The 23,387-nt window shown below is 38.3% G+C and overlaps 1 protein-coding gene across 1 annotated transcript in view; it reads left to right on the forward strand.

Annotated features, from left to right (window-relative positions):
• si:dkey-118j18.2 (uncharacterized) overlaps positions 1 to 23,387 on the forward strand; it is an 83,392-nt gene that overhangs the window by 42,211 nt on the left and 17,794 nt on the right. Inside the window, exons 2-3 of the mRNA XM_051929312.1 lie at positions 19,200 to 19,264; positions 22,126 to 22,285. Coding sequence (XP_051785272.1) covers positions 19,245 to 19,264; positions 22,126 to 22,285 — 180 coding nt within the window. The 5' untranslated portion in view covers positions 19,200 to 19,244. The remainder of the gene's footprint in view (positions 1 to 19,199; positions 19,265 to 22,125; positions 22,286 to 23,387) is intronic.

A 23,387-nucleotide genomic window follows, 5' to 3' on the forward strand; every position in this document is an offset into this window, starting at 1 on the left:
TTCAAACAAACATGTCTCTTTCAGAAGTAAAACAAGCTCAGTATGCAGTTAGTTATCGATTAAAAGAATAGGCAAACATCATAGGGGAGCACAACGGTAGCGGGACCCGCAACAGGAGCAGAGGATGTCTGGGGGAGGAGAGAGAAACAAAGCAATCAGCCAAAAAGGACAGGTGCTGTTCAGGCTTTTAAGTATGTGTAGCATCGTGCGAGAAGCATATCACGCGACAGAGCAGCCACAAGTAAGCCCAGCAAGTAAGGGAGTAATGTGAAAGTAGTCTATCAGCGTTTTTTAAGAGGGATTTTTTGGGGAGCTTCCATATCTTCTAGGGGTGCGTTCAGCCCCCCTGCTCACAAGGGGCTGGCAGTGGTCATGAGCTGGCTGCTCAACGAATGTACGGCACTGCCTGATCAGTTCCTGCGTGCTCGCAAATGGCACTGGGAAATGACTGTAGCTGCTTGTGGCGGTTTAAGGGTTAAGAGGAACAAAACGGAAAACACAAGAACACTCAGCTGGAGATGCGTCACAGGGCAGCAGTCAATAAGCAGCAAGAAGAAATGAATAACGCTGTAGCGGTCCGGTGCCACTAAGATTCACACCATCGAGAAGACAGTGATTTGTTTATTTTTATAGGGGAGATTCCAGGGACGCACCCAGCCTTGGCCCGACCTGCACGCACTCACAAACAGAGACAAAAACAAAGCAAACCGGTAATCAAACAGCAAATAAAGTATGTAATGAAAACAAATGAAATAAATGAAAACAACGATACCACCCCTGTTCCCCTTACAGTGATTACACTTTAAATACAACAAAGCACCAACAAAACACACACAGTAAATCATGAAAAATGGCAACGGATGAAATGTAATGATGAAAATAGATAGTCCAGAGATCCGTGCGTTGAATGGGAATGTAGATAGTCCTACCGCTAGTTCCTGAAATGGTGAAGATGGGTGGACGGGTTCAGGACCGCTCCTTTCTTTGCAGGATGGCCATGAATCCACTTACAGTCCTCATGTACACAGGCAGACGGCAGACAATCCAGACGCCAAACACGAAACGATCCAGGACAAAATGAATAAGTACAGGTAACCCAACAGAAGGCAGGCAGAGAGACAGGGACTTGAAACACAAATTACAAAAACTTTTTTTTTTTTTTGCTTTTGGTCACCTGCCCCCTTTTAAAAAGCTGCGCTGACACCCTTTGACCCCAACAGTCCCAGCACCCTCAGCAGAAGACCAATCAGAGCCACTGCAGGGACTGCTGGGAGTTGCAGTTTCAAATTCTATTGGCTACTTTTACCATCCCAAGCCGTGTTTCCTCTACAGTTGCTCTCCTCTACAGTTCTCTCTACAGTACAGTATTGCCACGAAAATAGCCATAAAAATTGCGGAGGATATTTGCAGTTTCTGCTAACAATAGATAGGTTCTAAGGAAAAATCTGCGAATGACTGAGGCCGCGAACTCTGAACCGTGACTTTGCGGGGGTCTACTGTATTCTGTATTCTGTTACAGGTTGATGCACAATATTTTTCATTTAAATGATGGAGGTACTTTAAATAAACAGTTGAGTGGGAATTCTGTTTTCCCCTTGGTACCAAATCAAAGACTGCTTAGTCCATTATAAAGTAGAGGGATCCAAAGCCAATCATGGCAGCATAAGGTGGCAGTTAGCAATGAATGTATGGTAGGGTATATTACAAATGACACATTATGACCAGTTCAGTGGAAGGTTGTGGGATAAATGTAATCTTTTCAAGCATTTTTATAAAATGAAACCCCTTTCAAATGCTTCGTATGGTTGGTGGCATCACCTCTCCTCTGTCTAATACATTAGAGTGCAGTTGGTTTCTAGTTGAGTCCAAGCCACCAACTCACATTATAGCTCTAAGTGAGTCACTTTCCAAAATGTCACAGTTTTTAAAAAGATTCTTAATGTGGTGTGTTTGATGTTTGAGTAAAGCATTGTCTAAGTGAATGCATTACTTGAAAACAGAATGTGTTCTGCAATGCGGGCAAGCTGTTAAAGACTCTTCAGTACCTGACTTTAACTTTTAAACAAACTTTTGCCATTCTTCTTCTTTTTTCTGTTTTCTGTTTAAAAAAAAAAAAAAAAATGTGATTCTAGTGACATTTTCAATTCCCAACAACAGAAAGAGAAACCTGCTACATATACATAGAGAATTCTTACATCCTACACGGAGCTAATCTGTCAGCTCCTCTTCCTTTGCAAATTCCTGTAGTTCTTGGCAGAAGCAGGATCAACAGATGCAGTTTCCTGCCTTAAACTATAATTCACAAGAGTCAACGTTAAACATGAGATGATCCAGACCACCCACATAAGCACATTTTATTTAGCGTGGCATTTAGCTGATGTCAGAGCAGTAGGAGTGGGTTTAAAAAAAGCAGTAATTACTGGAAGTGGATATGCATGTACGTGATAGGGCTTGAGATTTTAAAAGACCCAACCTGTTTTGCAATTACTTTCTTTTCTTTGTTTTGTTGTATGAGAGGTAAGTGTTTAGATAATCTTCCTATAGCTGTAGTTTGGTATACATGTGGTTAGCACTGTTTATAAGCCAAATTCAAACCATCTCACTGCACTTGTTTGCTGTTTTGTAGTTGACTGCTGGCATTGATAGCTTAATTGTCAAGATATGAAAGAGTCTGTCACCTTGGCTGAACATATCTGTCAGATCTGTCTGGTACTTGTGGTGGCTTAGTTTGCAGTGCAGTCATAACACTTCTACTTACGGGTAAGGGTGAAATCAATAAAGATTTGCACATCAGTCTTTAATGCTTCTTAATCCACTTAAGGTTGGCAAAGGCCATAGTCCATCCAGGAAGCATCAAGCACAAGGCAGGAATCCTCCTTGGATTACAGGTCTCACTCACTCACACACACACACATCTAGAGCTAGGCCTGTTTACTGTTGTTAATCAGACGTGCATGTCTTTGGGAATTTTCTGTTTTTGAGTTGCAGGAAACATGTAACATAGGGAGTAAGAATACAATAATCCAAGTCTAAAAACAGACCAGAAAGTCAAAAATTCAGAAAATCACACAAAGCACAGCAGAAAGCACAAGAACTCACCAACTTTAGAGTGCAGTTACAATGAACTGCAGTGTACTGTGGGATACCCTCTGTCTTTATAGAGCAGAGGGCAGTGCCTTGTGGTGAAGGGCAGGAGGCCTCTCCTCTTAGGGAACTACCCACAAATTGTATTATTTGTTCATGGGTATAGGAATATGAACAGATTTAGCTTGGTTAATTAATGATCTGTTTTTTTGCCTTCAGCAATGTTGGTAAATTAATCAATTTGGTATGGCTCCTACTTTATTTTCCTTATCTTTCTCTTTTGTAGGAGGTAGTCTCCGGCTGTTATATCAAGGTTAACTGAAGCACACTCGATTTAGGAATTAGAATAATATAGTTTATTGTTAACCCCTTCACCGCCCTCTGCCGGATATATCCGGCACCGCTGTTTTAATGCTAACGCCATACTGCCGGAATTATCCGGCACATTTGCCTGTGGTTATATGAATGCCTGGCAAGTAGTATAACTGACGGTTTGGCGTGGGTATTATTACTACGTTGTATTTCGACAAGTCTGTGGTTGTTTTGGCCGGTCATGTGACGTGATTCGCATGTAACAGCTGTGAATATGGCGAAACGTAAACTGACTTCAAGTGAGGCTTTGCAGGCGATTTTGGACAGTTCTGATCATGATTGTAGCAGTTCTGAAGAAGATTTTAGTGACAGTGATGAGCAGCAACGTGCGCTGCATGATATTGTGAATGAAGAGGCATCGGATGACGGCGCTGAGTGGGTGTATCCCCAGCATCTCAGCTGGGCTGCTGCCCGTGGTGAACTACCTTTTCTGCATTCGTTTGAGGCAACATGTGGCTTTATTGTTGATGTAAACAATTACACTGCTGAGCAGTTTTATGAGCTGTTTGTGTCACCTGATTTGATCAGACATTTTGTTCATCAGACAAATCTGTATGCAGCACAGTTTATTGAGAAAAATCCCAATTTACCTACACATTCCCGTGTTCGTGCTTGGTTTGACACTGATGAAAACGAAATGAAAAAATTCATTGGGATTTTGATGTTGATGGGAATAATCAGAAAACCAGATATTGAGATGTACTGGTCTACAGATCCTATGTATGCAACACCTATTTTTGCAGCTGTCATGACACGTAACCGATTCTCTTTGCTGCTGAAATTCTTTCATTTGAATGACAACAGAAACGAGCCAGATAAGAAAGATCCAAACCGCGACCACTTGTTCAAGCTACGTCCTTTGATTGATCATTTATTTGAAGCATTTCAGTTGCCCTACATGCCAGGACCGTCAGTTGCAGTTGATGAAAGTTTATTGTCGTGGAAGGGCCGCTTACAGTTTCGACAGTATCTACCATTGAAAAGGGCACGGTTTGGTATCAAGATGTTTTGCTTAGCTGAGAATTCAGGTTACATTTATAGATTTCGTGTATACACTGGCAACTTGCACAACATTTAGTGGTCAATACTGCTTGAATAAATGTAAAAAATGTAAAAAAAATGTAAAAAAGTAAAAAAACAAAAATTGTTCAGATTTCGCCTGGCGTGGGGAATATTTAGGGAGTTGGCGGTTATTAAAGACCTGGATTATAGAAATAAGATGACTGCATATATTTAAACATACAAGTAAGGACACAAGACTACCAACACGGAACACAGAAGAGGCTGGCTTTTTACTGGCTATTTATACTTATATTTTATTTTGGCACAAATAGTTTTACCATACCAAGTCTTTAAAAGATGATGTCTGATGTTGTGTTGAATTGTTGCTTTGTAGTTGTTCCAGGTTTAAATGGGAAATTCTTGCATTAAAGTATACTCTTTCACTTTACTTTGTCCACGGTGTTCTGTGCTTTTCTTAGTTAAGCTCTTTGCTGTGTCATCTACAAGTTCATAGAGAAAAACAGTACTGTTTCTGTCATTAGAGTTTGAATGGTGAGGTTCACTTTTTAAAGTAGTATTTGCTTCTCTGTCTTTTCAAATATCAGGCATAGCTTGGCTTGGGAGAGGGGTCTCATCTGTTAGATCTGCAAAAAGGAAGGATTGTCAGTTTTCAGCTACCCAAAGAGGTAGCGGCTCATCTTCAGCTTTTTAGTTTCAGGGACCAGGTTTCAGAGGGTGCAAAAGGCCAATTTGGAGAGCGTGAGTGCAGTGTGTATCCTTGTGAGTTTCTCGAGAGAGAGAGATTTCAGAAATAACCCCAATGAGTTAGTTTTAAAAGGAATCACACAGTCAGTGCCTTCTCATTGTTATTTTGCCCATCAGAATTGTCATTTGCTGAATTATATGTAGCTTGAACTCAGATTTACACCTTTGTTGTCAGATGAAGTATAGACGGTTCCTGGTATGAAGGGTTCATTCACTTTCTAGAATGTAGGTTGGAGGAAAGCAAAGCTGAATATCTTCATCCATGTAAATCTGCTGTTTTAACAGGCCTGGTGTGCAATTAAAGCCTAGCAGAATGTGTGTTGCCCACTTTGTCCTACATGGCTTTTTTCTTTTTTTTTCCTGTTCATTGTTTCTTCACCTAATTCAAAACGTTCTGAATGTAATGAGCTTATTAAAGGGAAGTGAAAAATGTCTGGTTTATTGTAACTTGGTGCATACTTTAAAACACATAAATCTTTTCTTGTGTCTTTAACAAAAATCCATACCTTTTAAAGTGATTTAAAAATATAGCCATGGCATTACTAGTGTGAATAATGGCCATTACAGTTTGAAATCACTAATTTTAATTAATTTTTTGCATATGGCCTCAGAGCCTCATTTTCAGCAGCAATTCCTTCAGTGTCCTAATGATAAACACTTAGCCTGTCCTTAATCAGTCATGTGTTAATGCCAGTTACTTATTAGAGAAACTTTTCTAACTGTTTAGCACTGCTGAAACCTGTTATCCTGTTCATTTGTGTTACAAGGTGCTAGCATTCCTAAAATTCAAAATGGCCAAAATAAAACAGCTTTCTCAATAAGCATGTCTGTTGTTTGTTTGAATGAAAGCTACTCCATGTGAAAGTTTGCTAAAAACTAAAGATTTCATACAAAGGAGTCTATTACTGTCTTGAGAGAAGAGGGCTAAACTAGATCTGACCAGTATAGAAAAAGAGGGGATGGCTGAGATGAATAAGAGAATAAGGACATCAGAATTTGTATTTTGAGAAACAAACGTCTTACAAATCCTCGGTTGTTGGTTTCTTCAAATAGACACCAAATACCAGTGTCTTTTGTAACAGAGAAAATATGACTCTGGGATGCTGGTTTCAGAGGCAGAGGTTCAAAGAAAAAGCCGTATTGTCGTACATCGACAAATTAAACAAAAAGGTTAAAATGAGCAGAAGAACACAGAAATTGGACAGAAGATAATTGGAAAAGTTTATTATGCTCGGTATTCGGGAGTTGTCTTTTTTTTCCTGTTGCGGACGACACTGGCATTTTGTGAGTATTTAGTGTAGAGGACAACTTTAGACATGTAAGGTATTTGATTCACACGACACACTCTGATGTCTTTATCCTCTTATGCAGTTGTACATCTGGGCCTTGCTCTTCTTATTCTATCTTGGTTATATCCAGTTTGCCCTCTTCTGTCAACGTAGTAATAGACACCATTGAATGAAATCTTCAGTTTCTTGGCAATTTGTCATATGAAATAACCTTCATTGTACAACAAACAATGGACTGACATATTTCTTGAGAAAGCTGTTTCATTTTGGCAGTACTTTGTAACACAAGTGATTAGGATAACGGGTATCAGTGGCGCTACTGCAATAAGAAAGATTTCTCTAATAACCAACTAGCATTAGCACATAACTAATTAAGGATAAGCAAAGGGCTTTTACCATTAAGATGCTAATGGAATGGGTGTGCAAAATGGGGCTTTGAAGCTATATGTGAATAATAAAAATTAGCAAAATTCAAGCAGTAATAGCCATTATACACACTAGTAATGTTATGGCTATATGTTTAAATCAATTTAATGGTATCTTAATAAAAAGTTATCAATTTTTATCAAAAATAGGAAAATGTCTTGATGAACCCAAACTTTTGACCTGTACTGCATATTGGCTTAAAATACAAAAAAAAAAAAGACAGAGTTAGAGTCAGTGATACCATAAATTGAGGAGTCAGAATTGGAGTTAAAGTTTTGGTGTACTGACTGTACAGCCCTGCAGCCAAGTTTCCTTTTGAAAACATGTTTCACATGCAAGTTTGCAATAGCAAAACTTAATAAAAAACAGTAGATGTTTTTGGGAGTTTTAAAAGTTTTTTGGTGGGTGCTGTGAAAGAAAGAAAGAAAAAGAAAGAAAGAAAGATTGCTCCTTAAGGGTTTGGCAGCAGAGCATACACTGGCTTTGGCAACACATTTCTCAGAAAAAAAATTCATAACGAGGAGAAAATGTCTTTTGTAAAATTCAACATGGCTAAACACAATCCAAGACGAGACAACATGACAAGACTCTAAAATAAAAGCTGAAAGCTGGCAAGACAATCAAATTGCTACTTTTGATGGCATGACGTGTTTCGATGCTCTTGTTTAACGTTTGTGAGCACTGGATCGTTGTGTTCGGCTGATGGGAATGGTAGTCCCCATGTTGGCATTTCCCATAAGGTAGCAGATAAGATGGGGCGGGAGGGTGGTATATATGAATTGCGTTTTTTTTACTGGATCAGTTGAGCATAATGGAGTACACTTAAAGTCACAGCACCTGGAAAGCACTTAAGCTTTAATGTAAGCTTGCTAAACACGTTTCACTTAACTTCCATAAAACAACACACCCCATTTCTTAATGCAGTTCCTGTCAGCACTGTGATAAAAAGGGGACAATGTATACTAGAATCCCATTTGCTAGTGCATTATTAACAACAAAACAACAAATAAGAGAACAAGGGTAAGCTAATTTTCCTTTTTTTTTTTTTTTTTTTTTTACATCATCACTAAATTTTAACAAAAGCCCTTCAATGCATTTTTGAGATTTTGTGCATTAAGTTTGTCTATTGTGAGGAGTTTTTCACCCCTAAATACTGATATATTAAATGTTCTTTCTTAGTGGATGCTAACTGCTCTAGATGCATCATCCTGCTAAATTACAGTTTCTTAGCTCAATGGGAATTTGTGTTTTAGTTGATGAGTGACAGGCTATGATTATAATCAAATAAAGTTGCACTGTAGGTTAACACACTGCTGCAGCTCCCTCAAAAACCTCAAAGCAGCTCTCATAACAAACCAGACGCTCCTTCACCGAGTATAACATTTAAACCATTTATGGCTCATGATGCTTTTGACTTATTTGCAAATATGTCCTTTCTCTGGAATGCCTCCAGAGCTAAAGTCTTTGTAAATATCAGAGTTCCAGATGCTTGATGAATAGTTTCTGTTGAACTGTGCATTGCATTAAAAAGAAAGAAAAGAAAACATCAGCGGATGAAGATGTAAATCTTGCTGCTGTTTGAGAACAGATATGACGCACATTTGTGTATTGTAATAAAAACATGTCTGACCTCTCCTAAATAATTGCGTCATAACTAATTAAATATTATAACTTTCACAGTGGAGTGTAATAGAAGAATATACTGTAAGAGGATTTTTTTTTTTCCTATATAGAATAGTGAGACAGTGGTTAGAATTGCTGCCACATGGATCTGGTATGTTAGATTCAAGTCTCGTTCCCTGTCATTCCCTGTAACCTCCTGTATATTTCAGCATATCTCAAATGTTGTAAGTCACCTGGGATAAAGGTATCTGCTAAATAATAAGTCAATGTAAATATTCCAAAAATGTTTTATTTGTGAAATACAAATTGTGGAACATCAAGGTTAGGACAAACGCTGATACAGTGTATTGCCGCACCCACATGACAGTCCAACTCAGGATCCCAGATTAGGACCCGAGTGCAGCCATGCGGATGGAGTAGAACAGTGTGAGGTTTTTTATGGTGGCTTGAGTGCCAATTCTGCTACCAACCACCAAATTTTTCCCTGCAGGTTGGAGGGCCTACATGCAAGGCTGGATGCAGATTAACGTCATACCCTGGACAGAGCAACTGCAGGTTAAGGGCCTTGCTCAAGGGCCCAACAAAGCAGTATCACTTCTGGCATTTATGGGATTCGAGCCAGCAACCTTCTAATTGTCAGTGCAAATCCCTAGCCTCAGAGCCACCACTCCGCCCTAACATCAAGGCGTGATTTTTTTACCCATCAAAATCTTATCAAGGTGCAGTGGTGACTGTGAGGCTGGGAATCTGTGCCGGCAATCAGAAAGTTGCCAGTTCAAATCCCGTAAATTCCAGAAGTGATTCCACTCCTTGGGGCCATTGAGCAAGACCCTTAACCTGCAATTGCTCCATCCCAAGTATGACGTTAACCTGCATCCAGCCCTGCACACAGGTCCTCCAACTTGCAAGGCAAAATTCAGGGGTTGGTGACAAGATTAGCACTCCAGCCACTGTAACAAACATCACACTGTTCCATTCCATTCAAACTGGTGTGGTGCTGAGGTGTCAACAATTGCATGGCTGCGCTCAGGTCCTAAATTGGGCTCCTGAGGTTATTCGTCGTGTGATGGGTGCGGTGCATCAGTGCATGTTCCTAACCTGCACCAAAACCGGAAGTTCCATCATATTCAACACATTGTACATGTTCATATTTTTTCAGCTTCTAAAGTAAAAACTTAAGGAAGGAACCCATTTAGACAAACGTAATACAGACTGCTACACAGCAAAACTTTCCCAAGGATTGCTTGCTAAAACGTTTCAAGCTGTGTGTAAAAAGATGGAGGTGGATGGCCCAGTGGCTGGCACTGCAATTGTCTGGCTGAGTCCTCCTTTTAAATTCAGAGTGCTGACTTCTACTCCTATGCTCAGTCGCTGTTTATGTGGAGATTGCACACATCATCTTTCCCCACATCCTGAAGATAAAGATGTTAGGTTAATTTGCGATTAATTCTGCGTGAATGTGGGTCTGTTTCTGGCATTAAGGGTTTGCCACCCTGCCCTGATGCAGCTGATTAGGCTGTGGCCACCAGAAACCCTTTATTGATTTAAGTGGGTTTTAGAATGTTGTTGTCACTCTCTTGTGTAGGCTTTGCCAGATTAGTTTATGTTAGTGCTGCTTCACTAACTGAAAAACTTTGAATGCCAAAGAGCCAAGCATAATAAGTTATACATGGATCATACTGTTAGTGGGGAAATCCATAGTGACCCAAGGCTAAGCATTACCCCTTCATCTTTTGTTAACTTAACAAAACATGCCACATTATTCTAGATGTGTCTTTTGAGGCTAATACTTTTTTTTGTCTTTTCTTAAAACTTTGAATCCACCCCTTGAGCATGTTTCTGCAAAACGTTATATCAGTTTTATTCATTTCTGATTGCACTATTATTCGAAACAGTTTGTGGTGTTCTTCTTTCATGCCCTTTCCTTTTTAACAGGGAAGATGGTAATGAATGAGTAAGCTCTTATTTTAGTCTAGCAATTTATGAAAATCTCAACAATGAGTCATTCTCCATTCTGTTGTCATGCAAAAGCAAACACAAGTGATCATATTTCCAAACACATTTATTTTGGAACATATTTGGAATATATTAAGTTTTTCTTTTTGCAAGAAGTGAAGAATTGGCTTATTAAATAGAAATGGTGCTGAAGGATCATTAAAAAAATTTCAGTGGCTTCAGTTAGCTTTGCTGTTGTTAGAAGAGGAAATCGTGTTACCCTAGTTTGTGTGATAATGTTGCATATGGTGAGATGAGTTCATCAGGACCTTGGCTGATTTATAAGATGACATCTGTTGGCTATTATTATGGAAGATAAAACTGCATTTGATGAATGAAAAAGAGCAATAAGTCGGCAGTGAGTTGATTGTGCTGATTCGAAAGCCCAGCTGTAACAAAAGAAAGAGTGTGGCAGCTTTTTATCTGCTATCTGAAATGTATTAAGGTGCCCTTTTGCAAGACCTGAGCTTTGTGTAGCTAAATGTTACAGTGGATTCAGAAAGTATTCAGACTGCTTCATTTTCTGCACACTTTATTGTATTACTAGTAAACCCCCGATTCTCTAAAGAATCGCAAATGCAAGAATGGCAATCAGTTTCTATTCCCTCCGATATTTGGAGGAATGACAAATGATGGAGGGTGGGAGTGTCCTGGTAAAGTTTTTATTGAATTAAATACATATATTTGTACTAAAATTAATCAATTTATTAAAACAAAAATTGAATTTTAATTGTTACATCATTTAAGTCCAAAATGTCTTTGAGTTGTTGCACTTATAAATAAAAACAATATTGGAGTGGAAAGGTTTAAATGAAGTAAATTGGAAACAAAACATTCATAAAATGGTAAATCCAAAATAGTTAATCAAATATCTCTTTATAAACAACATTTTGAGTAAAGATGGTTTGCTGTCCTTGAATTAGTTCTCCCTGGTATGGAGTAGTTAAAACCTTTTACTTTAACGTCACACGAACGCCGAACTCTTGAAAAGGCAACATAAAGTTGTCCATGTGCAAATACAGGCTCAGATAGGTAAATGCCTACTTTGTCCATGGTTTGTCCTTGGGATTTGTTGATTGTCATGGCAAATGCAGCCTTAATGGGAAATTGCTGTCGTTTAAGTTTAAAGGGTAATTCCAGGTCAGAACTTGTAAGGTCAATTCTGGGAATCAAAACAGTATTGGTAGTATGGGATCCCGTCAGCATTTGTGTCTCAATAACATTTTCTGTCATGGTGTTCACGACTAACTGTGTACCGTTGCATAAACCATGTTTAGTATTAAGGTTTATTAATAGCATGACTATTGTCTCCACTTTAAGGTTAAGATTGTGTTGTGGTAATCCAGCTGGGTTAATAGTGTTTAAATATTCTAATGGGAAATGAAGATGCTCAGTTTCGTCTTCAGAATCAGCACTGTCAGTACTTAGACGCGTCTTTCTCCAGGAAGTAATGCAATCACTTGGTTATTTATGTGATCAACGTCAATATTCTTTGGACATAATATAGCCCAGTGCGTCAAAAGTGGTATCTGGTCTAATGATATCGCTTTGCTCGCCTTCATTCATTGTTTTTATCCATACGGGCTCATTTTTGTATTTCCGTTAGTTGAGCTGTTTCTTTTTGGAGCCGTGACTTCTTTGCTTCTGGTGTTTCTGAAGCGTGTTGTAGGAGCCTCCGTTTATTGTTTTTATCCATGCGGTCTCGTTTTTGTTTCTCTGTGGCTGTGTCGTTAGGTATAACTCTTACTTTTAATACTGAATTACCGTTATGTGATTCAAATATGCCACACTGACTGCTGGCACAGTGGATTAAAGCAAGTTTAGTTTACAGGTTGTGTTGTTTGGGCGCATCTATGCGGTCTCGTACAGGTTGTGTTGTTTGGGCGCCTCCTACCGACTCTGGGAAGCCGCTGGGTTTGACTCTGGGGCGCTGAGGCGCTCTGGCGCATGTGCCTCGGTGCGTCCGCCGTCCGTGCATATATTAAACTGTCGTTTAGTAATATAGATAGATTTAAATTTAAATGGATACATTTACTATTTTTGCTTATCAATCTACATTCAATAACCCATAATGACAAAGAGAAAACGTTTTCAGAAAGGTTTGCACATTTATTAAAAACCAAAAACTGAAATCTCTCATGTGTATTCAGACTCTTTGTGACACTCCAAATTGTGATCAGGTACATCCTGTTTGCTTTAATTCTCCCTCAGATGTCTAGAACTTGAGTCCACACTGTGGCAAACTAAATTGATCGGATGTCATTTAGAAAGACACACACCTGTGTGGAGAAGGTCCCATAATTTGCACTGCATGGCGGGACAAAAAGCAAGCCATGATGTTCAAAGATCTCTCTGTGGACCTACATAATCAAATTGTGGTGAGGCATGGGGGTATAAAGCCAGTTGTAGAGCTTTGGTGTTCCCATGAGCACGGAGGCCTTAATGCAGGTAATGCGTCTCTTTTGAGACTCCATGAGCAACTGCTCATTCGACACAAAGTCAAACCAGTGGCACCCAAGGATTCTTCGAAGAGACACAGTGAAATGGAAGACATTTGGAGCGACCAGGAGTTAGCTGCTTGTTTAGGGTGGGTGACCAAGAATCCAATAGTAGGTAATTGGGAGCCCGGGATTCCCAGACATTTTTCTTTACCGCATTCCCGGGAATTAAACTGCTGTAATTCCCGGGAAAACGGGAACGGCCAAGCTCGCATATATAGCGTGTAAAAGTGTAAAAATCGATCAAGAAATAACAGAGTTATAGTTGAAAATAATTAAGGACATGCCATTGCTGCAGCTTGCACTTCATCAGACAACAGCTTTGAACAGCAACTTGAAATTGCAATGCGTCAGTCTGTTGCATCCGCATTATCTGTGCCAAGAAACTTGCCATCACAGAATGATGACAAGAAACTGGATGCATCAGTAAAAGCTGAAATGGCGGTGTTTCAGCGCAATGGCAAGCGCGGGCGTTGTTTAGAACAAGTGTATCAGTATCTGATGATTGTGCGACCTACTTCAGTGAAGGCAGAGCATGCTTTCTCAGCGGCTGGCGTACTTCTGAACAAAGGTGTGCTCCTGCATGGATGACCGCACGCTGGACACATTAATGATAATAGTAATAATAATTCATTACATTTATATAGCGCTTTTCTCAGTATTCAAAGCGCTATCCACACAGAGAGGAAACGGGACGCGAATCCACAGTCTTCCACAGTCTCCTTACTGCAAAGCAACGGCACTGTCATGGCGCCACCTGTAAGGATGTTGTGCTTTCTACGCTCTTATTACCACAACTAAAGATACATGTACTTATATGACAGCATTAACTGCTTGTAGATAAGGTTAGTCTTTTATTGGTGTCAACATATTGCAGTAGTTTTATTAAAAATAAGTGTTGGTCGTTCTAAAACCGTTCACATGTGAGATGCCCGTGCACTGTGTCATACCCGGGAGCCCGGGATTCCCGGAAATGAAATGCGGGACTCCCAAATTCCCGGGAATGGATAAACCCATCCAGGAATGGATTCCCTATCCAATAGTCATTCTAACTGAGCTTCAGAAGTCTTCTGCTGAGATGGCAGGATGACCATCTTGGCAGCACTGCATCAGTCGGGTATTTACAGTAGAGTGGCTTACTCCCACTTGGAATTTGCCAAATGGCATTGAAATGATGATGAGATCATGTAGGAAAAATAGAACTCTTTGGGCAGAACTCCAAGAACTGTGCATGGTAAAGATGTGAAATTTTCATGCGACATTCCACCTGGCATTTTATAGTCAATCATTGATGTTCATTGTGATCAAGACTGTAGTGTATGTCAGAGTCCTTGATTTTTCAGCATTCTTCTAATATCAGCCACTGAAACATTTGTCCCGGCCTTCATCAGATCATCCTGTATGTGTTTTGCAGTAACACGGGTGCTTCTCTTAGTTGTCTTCATTAAATTGTTGCATTTTGCAATTTGCAGCCATGTCTGATTTTCTTCACGTAATCCTGACAATTGACTGCAGTCATATTGCAATAAGGCCATCTAGTGAGAATGTCGCTGCTTTTGTTAACTGTAAGCAGTCACATTCCATTAAAACACAAGTCCTCAGTGATGCCAAGATGAGACTGACAAATGTCATGGCTCAGTGGTATGAGTCAACCAATGATTAATTTATTTTGTGATAAAGTAGCATTGGCAGATGACTTGCTGATGATGCTGTATGTGATGGCTGGCTTTTTGGTAAGTTAACTGGCTGAACTGAGTCTCAGCTTTGTGTATGGCCTATAGCAGTGTTGAGCAACATCAGTCTTGGAAGGCCACAGTGGCTACAGGTTTTGTTCTAACCCAGTTGTTTAATTAGAAAGCACTCCTTGCCTTATTCTTATATAGTAGTTATTTTTCCTTTCCAAGGATATCATCCAAGTGATTGGCAGTTCTTCTTCCTTTACTTTTTTCTCTTCAGTTTCCAAATATTTTATTAAATCTGATAGTTAAGATGAATATCCCCAGGTATAAATAGAGACAAGTTAGATCGAGAAATGCTGATTCTGTTGTCATTTGTATCTAAAGAGCAATTAAAAGCAATGAATGGAGACTTATAAGACTAAAATAGGTAATGAAGTGTGGAAAATGTTAACAATGGACACAACTAAAACAAAGCATAGAAATGTTGCTTGAACAATAAGTGCTTCATCAGAGAGACTTTATAGTCTGGAACAGAAACATGTAGCCATTGTGGCCCTCCAGGACCGACATTGGTCACCCCTGGCCTATACTATTCATTATACCAGCAATCACCTCATTACATGTTCTAGGTGATTGTGACTATGCACATTTTACGCCTTTTCCAGACCCCAAGAGAGCATAGTAGAGGCACTACAATTCTGCACATGCTCTTGCGCAGTCACTTATGGAGTGCACCACAGAACTCCTAAAATGCAGATGGCTATCACTGGGTGTGTAATGTGGGTGGCATCTCTACCAGCCAGTGAAGGACTGCACTATTGTGAGTACATATGTAAGAAGCTGATTGGCATAGATAGTCCATATGTGGCAGTTTTAGTGTGTCAACTGGATGCGGTTCAAGGCACATACTCATGCGCACACTTACAAGATGATTGCGATTTATAAGGGTAAATTGCATACAATTAATAAATCTGATTATTTTTCTCAATACTTTTAACACACAGTGTTATGAGTCAACAGTGCTGAAGTGGTCAATTGTTGTGAGTTATTGACAAAACTTACACTTGCTATTTTGCTACTGTTGGATTATCGGTATCCTGTTAAACATAAAGAACTCTCCAATTCCAGATAGAATATTTTCTTTTATATTAATTTAAATGTGGGCATTTATATAAGATCAAATTATCCATCTTAATAATAGTGTTTGTATTCTTTAAAAACTGTATTTGCCCTCAAGCATTTCATCCAGAGAGATGATTGAACTGGCAAGTAATTTCACTTAATGACAATCTGCGCTTTTCAGAATGCTGCCTGTGTAAGTCCATTATTTGGTGATTAATGTTGGTTCTATTTTTAATGAATGTAGTGACATCATTCTAGCCACCGCCATTGCTTTTCAGAATGTGGATCATTATTTAAATATAGCATCTTTATATTAGTCATGCTGTAAAATAAATTGAGGAATTGGAATTTGGCTGCTAGTTATTGTGCTGATTTGTTAGTTTTGGCACATCGGTCACAAAAATGAATGACCTGTATATGATGCATGGCAGAACTAAAATGAGAAGTTTTCATATTAACCCTAAGTGTGTTTGGTAGAAGTCTTGTACACTTACTGGTTGTTGGGAAAAGAGCAATAGAGTTGGGATGAGCTGAGAGTGAGAGGATAGCTTAGCTTTCATCCCTGCTTTCTTAGTTTGTTTAGTGCAGCACAGGATGGGTACATTTATATGTCATCCTGGTTTCTCTTTAAGCATGATTATTTTATTTTATTTTTGAGCCTAAAGACCACCTTACAATACATAAAACACAATCCAATCAGAAATACAAAACTGTACAACATTCCAAAAGCAAAAATGAAAATGCTTTTAATAATAATCAACATTAAAAACCTTAGTTCTGCCCAGTTTGGAGAGCTGTTTGAACAAAACAGGGGTAATCCAACTCCTGTCCTGGAGCACTTCAATGAATTGTGTTTTCGCTAACTTTTCTAACAGTTTTCTTACACAGTGATCAGTTTTTGCTGCTAATTAACTCTTATGCCTTAATTTTAATTGCTTTGCTATTTTAGACTCGGACCCCTTATTTTTTTCTTTAGTTAGCTGCCACACAATAATGAAATATAAAATGAACCAACACCTGACCAGCAACTAGTGCCCATCATATAGTGTCTAAAAATAAAGAAAGATGAAAGTCTCAGTAATGTTGATCTGTTCAGGCTTCCAGAACATTTTGATTTAGTTCTTAGAAAAATGAAAAACAGTTTTGGAAGTGTCTGTTTTGGCAGAATGAGAGCATCAACAGGCCATGGAGTTAAGTAACTCATTTAATTGAGAAACTGGTTGGAGTTTGAGACCTGGACTTAGCTGGTCATCTTTTGGCTCACTTCATATCTCATTTCTGTTTGGGTCCCAGTTAAGGTAAAAATGAAGGCTTTCAGAGGACTGAATCTTAAAAATATCAATTAAAATGAAGTGAAAAGAATTTAAATAGTGGCAAAATTAAGTAAAAGGATAGAATGAAAGCCTGTTGCAACAGTAGCACGCCAGGACCAGATTTGGAGACTTAATACCTCAGAAAATCTGTGTTTTATTTCTTTTAAAATTCATGTTTAGTTCAGGTTTTTGGAGTGAATTTTTGTTAGGTTGATATGGAATTAGAAGAGTTTCAAGCAGGAGATGCTTGAAAAACTTGGGAGCAGGTGTTTGAGGAACTTGTCCATGTTTATTGGCTTTCTTAACAGGTTGTCATCTGCTTGTAACTAAACTTATGTCGGTTGTTTTAATTCCCTTGTATGCAGGATAAAACTGTCCCTTTGACTGGGTGTAGAATTGAAATCTATAATTAGTAGTGCCTAAAAGTTTTTTTTTTTACTTAAGCGGCAACCCATCTAGGGCCATCCAATGACCCACAGGTTAAGAAACACTGCAGTATAAAACAACAAATGTTAAGTTGCAAATCTAGAAATTTTGAAATGTAGAAGATGAAGCTGACAGGAAAACTACCAAAGTAACATTGTTATTGCAGACTGGGTGTTAGTTGGAAAAAAAAAATACATGCTTGATAAAATATACGAGAGAGAGAGAGAGAGAGAGAGAGAGAGAGAGAGAGAGAGAGAGAGAGAGAGAGAGAGAGAGAGAGAGAGAGAGAGAGAGAGAGAGAGAGAGAGAGAGAGAGAGAGAGAGAGAGAGAGAGAGAGAGAGAGAGAGAGAGAGAGAGAGAGAGAGAGAGAGAGAGAGAGAGAGAGAGAGAGAGAGAGAGAGAGAGAGAGAGAGAGAGAGAGAGAGAGAGAGAGAGAGAGATATATATATATATATATATATATATATATATATATATATAAAGGTTGATCGGGCAGATCCACGTAACTATGTAGGCCAGTAAGCTTAACATGCACGTAACTATATAGGCCAGTAAGCTTAACATGCATCACAAGTAAATTAATGGAAGGAATTACTAATGAAAGGATTGAGCAACATGTGGCCAGGGCAGGAGTGTTAAGGAACAGTCAGCATGGGTTCCGATGAGGGATGTCGCATTTTAGTAACATGCTGGAATTATAAGAGGAGACAACAAAAGAATACAATCACAGTGGGGCAGTTTATGTTCATTATCTTCATTTAAAAAAATAATAATTTTGTAAGGTCCCACATGAGAGGCTGGGTATCAAAGTAAAAGAAGTGGAAGATCAGGGTGTAGTGTCTAGATGGATGCAAAATCTGTTAAAACACAGAAAGCAGAGGGTTATGAGTCAAGGAATCTTATCAGCATTGGGTGATGTTAAAAGTGGTGTCCCTCAGGACAGTCACAGTGAGTATGATACCATAGTGGCAATTGAGTAAGCTTATGATATTCAGCTAAAAACTGAATCTAGTGGTATAAATGCTAATAGATAATATGTGGGTGTGGTGAGGTGGGATGGGAGAAATGACCGTGCAGGATGTCTAAGGCGTTTCATAATGCTGTTTTCCTTTTTAAGCCAGTATGTGATATATAGTACTATGCTAAGTTTTAGGCATATAGTACTGTGCAGGAAACCCAAGAAGAGTGTTTGCTTGTGAAAACGCTATACAACATTAAAAGAGATACAGGTAAACACTGAAAATTATAAAAAATAATAAGTAACAAGAACGTCTTGAGTTTTTTTTAAAAAAGTAATTTATTTTATGTGACCAACTGCCAAAACCTTCCCCAGGCAGCACCATGCAAAAGCAACAGCAGCCGCCAGTGTAACTGCTGCACACCGGGGCTGCCCAAACTTTTGCATATGACTAACAGAAATATGCTTGTCAACAGAACCTTTGCAGTTTTTAAAAAGGTATAATAGTGAACATATTAAATTGTATGAACTTGGTTTATTTCTTAATATATTTACCTTTTATCAATCTTTATATGAAGTCATTTATGGTATTGTGAGACACACTACATACGGCATATAATAAACACATTGGTTTATCTCTTTTCAGCATTACTGTGGTAAACAATGAGATGCAAGTGCATTTGAGCCAGCAATGGAACTATACTGGTATATGTAAGTATTGTTTTTACTTTGAAATTTGTTTTTGCTTGTTTTTGAAAGGAACCAGAGAGATATCAGTAGAATTTAATGATGTAGATAAAAATGGGCAGGAATTTTTAACCCTTCTATACTGTATAGTAAGTCTTCTTGGTTATTTGTGAACTTTTTAAATTGATAGACCATATTTTTACTTTATTACATACATTCAACTATAAGTACCATCATGATCTATTTTTGACTATATATATTGTGGGCTGTTTGTGTTATATCTGTAGATAGGAATATTTTGGACAAAAATAAATAAATACTATGTGAAATAAATAAGTAATAATGATACATGACCATAAATAACACTGGGAAACAAAATGTAACTTTCTGTATGTCACGTGAGTCAATATAGGTGAACATTACAATATGTTTCTTGTTGATTTCAAATATCTAATCAGATTTTCTCACACAAAGATGTTAAGTGAGACATGATTAAAATTTACAATTAATGTATATTTACACTATATATACATTTGGGGAGCGTCTCGTCTAAAAAGGTAAAAGTGTTCAATTTCCTGCTCTATTTGTCCTCAGCCTGCACATTTTGTCTATAATAACATGTAGCAAACCAGTGGGAACCCGGTGTTATAAAGAATTCTGGAAATGTGTTTTCTGGTTGTTTTGTATTCACTTTTTACATCAGAATGGTAGAATTCCCTCCCCACCCTAATCGCCATGAATAACTTCCATTTAGTTTATCGATTTGTCCACAACGGATTTCTAACAACTTGTTTTGAACTCTTCTATGAATTGGAGAAAATAAATAAACACACACAATCATGTGAAAAAGTAAGTACACCACGTGAATTTTTTTTCTAACATACAGTATGTGATTTGATTATCACTTAAACAGTATCTTTAGATAAAGTTGACATAATATCACAAACATCATGTCACATTTACATTTTGTGGTCCATTAAATAAACATGAATGCAAATATTGCATGTGGAAAAAGTAAGTGCACCTCCACATTTATCACTACCTCAAATACCTGAAGTTTTCATCGGGTGTAAATTATTATAACATCATCAGAGCATATCTTGTCTGAACCTGTTTTATTTAAACCTCAAGCATTTATTGTTGTTAAAGTATGTATTATCACCATGCCTGGATCAAAAGAGCTGTCTGAGGCCTTCAGAAAGAAGGGATTTAATAAGATCTCCAAACAATTGAAAACTAAGCATTCCACATTCTGGAAGATCATCTACAAGTGGAGAAGATTTCAAAAAACCTATTCTAGGCCAGGCCTCCTCATCAAGTTCAGCATAAAAACTAAATACAAGATGATGAAAGAAGTCTCAAAGAACCCCAGAATATCATCACGGGACCTATGTATAACTCTTCCCGCTGTTGATGTCAAAGTACATGAGACTACAATTATAAAAAGGCTGCATAGATGAGATCTACATGAGAGGTGTGTCAGGAAGAAACCTTGACTGCACAGAAAGAACATGAGGGTAAGACTAAAATTGGCACTTGAATAACCAGGACTTCTGGAATAACGTGCTTTGGACATACTAGGCAAAGACAAGAATTATTTGGCAATGGCAGCGGAGAACATGTTTGTTGAAAAGAAAAGACAGTTTTTGACCAGAAGAATCTAATACCAACTGTAAAGCATGGTGGTGGAAATTCTTATGATTTGGGGCTGCTTTCTTACATCAGGTCCTGGGAAGCTCACCATCATAGAATCCACTATGCATTTTTTAATTGAAGTTCAACCAAAAGTGTACCTTGTGACATGACAATGACTTTAAGCATGCCAGCAAATCTTTGAAAAGAAAGAAATTGAGGATTCTGGAATGGCCATGTCAAAACCCAGATCTGTTATGCTGTGTGGCATTTAAAATTGGGCTGTGCGTGCAAGACACTCCTCAATCATCACCCAGATAAAGGAATTCTGCATACAGGAGTAGTGAAAAAGTTCCACCCAGTCATGTCGGTGACTGATATACAGTTTGAGGAAAATGCCAGCTTGAGGGCAATACCAGCTATTGGAGCCAAGGGTGGACTTACTTTTTCTACAGATGTAAATATCACATCTGTTCATTTTTCATTGTTTTTTTTCCAGTTGTACAATATGCTGTTTAAATGAACATCAAGTCATATGTCCATATACGATAAAAAAGAAAAAAATATTTTATGGGGTTTACTTTTCAATGAATGTTTACATATGTTAAAATCAACAAAACCTGTTTATTGATGGTGGCTTGGCTGGGATGGTGGCTCAGCTCACTTTTCTGGAGACTTGTGACATCTCTCCACTCAGTATATGTAAGCCTGATATTCTTAATTGTTTGCATTAAAGTGTTACGTTCTTTTCAGTTGTGCCTCTAGAAAATATAAGATTAAAGTAGTAAAACTCCCAAGGGCAGGCTGACTTTGAGAATGTTAAAGCATTACTTGCTTGTCACTGTGGTAGAAATCTGATATGGCCCTTGGGGTATTCCTGATGAAAGGCAGGGCCTGGCAATTAGAGACTTCCTGCTCTTGCATTGGTACATCGAGCCTTTCAGCACGTCTGATTGAGTATCTGCTTTTGGGAGAGGAAATGCTGGATTTGGTTTCTGGCACGTGCCAGTCCTGACCCTGAAGCTGAATGTTTGCAGATCTCAAGTCTGTTAAAGAACAGAAGCACAAAGGGTGACGTCACTTGACTGGTTTGTAACCCTCTATAAACTAGATCCCTACTGACCCCAGCTCTTCATCTTTTCTTATGCACTCAATTTAAACTGAATTATAAGTCAAATTGAAATGTAAGTCAGCTCTCACAATTATTTTGCGGGGTTTTTTGATCTCTTTAATCTTGGTTTGTCTTAAAACAGAATAGTGATAATCTCTCTTATCATCAAAATCTTCTTCTACATTTGCTGGTACCGATCCCGACAGAGGCAAATGGATGCTTACCTTAGTAACCCACGCAATGCACAGATTGTGATTGTTGGAGGAAGAGCTTATCTTCACCAGCTATGTGAACGCCAAAGTGTGAGTCATTTTCTTTTTTATCTCATACAGAAAACATTTTTTTATTAATTTAATGTGCAAGTTTTGTGTTTAAATTCAAATGTTTTATTATATTAGTTTCTGTGTATGTTGCTTTATTAATGGTGATGCTGTGAATATTAGGTAAGTCATTTTCCATTCATTTTACTCTCATTTTTACCAAAATAATGTGTGTATTTGTAGGCTGATTTATCAATTTCATACTTGTGGTTTCCTAGCAGTAATATTTGTGACAATTATAAAATCTGTCATTATTTGAATGCACAGACCATCAGTTTCTCTGATGGTTCCAAATTTTCCATAATGCATATGTACCAGTCTATACAAATAAGAAACCACTTTAGGCCAATTGAAGTCCCAGGTGGTTTCTGGCCTCCTGCACAACACCATATGAGATAAAGAAAGTGACAAGTGAGATTTCAGCACCCCAGAATTAATTTGTAAGCCAAGTGAAAGTGCAGCTTTAAGACATAATTCTAGCCATTAGGTATAAAACTGCATGAGTTGCTAACACGAATAAATGACTAATGAGGTAAAGAAGTTCCAGATGTGGAAAATGTTATTTGAGAATATTGGAATCTGTGTGAATCCACTAGTTGGCCTGCTAAGGAAGGAAAAAAAGAGGCCCTACTTCCTAACTGCATTTTTAGTTATCTGAGGGGAGCAAATGGAAAATGTGATTTAAGATTCATGGTAAATATTGGATATTGGAGGCCTCCCCATGCCACAAGGACCTTTCAGCATGTATTATTTTCATAAAGATAAATTAATTCAGTTTTGATTATTCCAACCAAGGGGCAGTATGGAGGCATGGTGGCTAAAAGATTGTGTCATTGCTCCAGAGTCCTGAATTTAAAATCTACACTGGTACGTTTTTTGGAAATGCCAATCAACTAATATGCACTTATTCAGAGATGTAGATTAAAAGTGCTGTTCAAGGAGCTGAAAACAACCCTAGCAGCATTGGGTGCAAAGTAGGAATCAGCACTGGGTAGTTAATTGCAGGGTACACATTCAAAATGAACAATCAATCTAACCGTGTCTTTGGGAATGTTTGAGGAAGCGAACCACAATCCACACAGAC

This window comes from Erpetoichthys calabaricus, chromosome 6, assembly GCF_900747795.2.
Source record: "Erpetoichthys calabaricus chromosome 6, fErpCal1.3, whole genome shotgun sequence".
Lineage (NCBI taxonomy): Eukaryota > Metazoa > Chordata > Cladistia > Polypteriformes > Polypteridae > Erpetoichthys > Erpetoichthys calabaricus.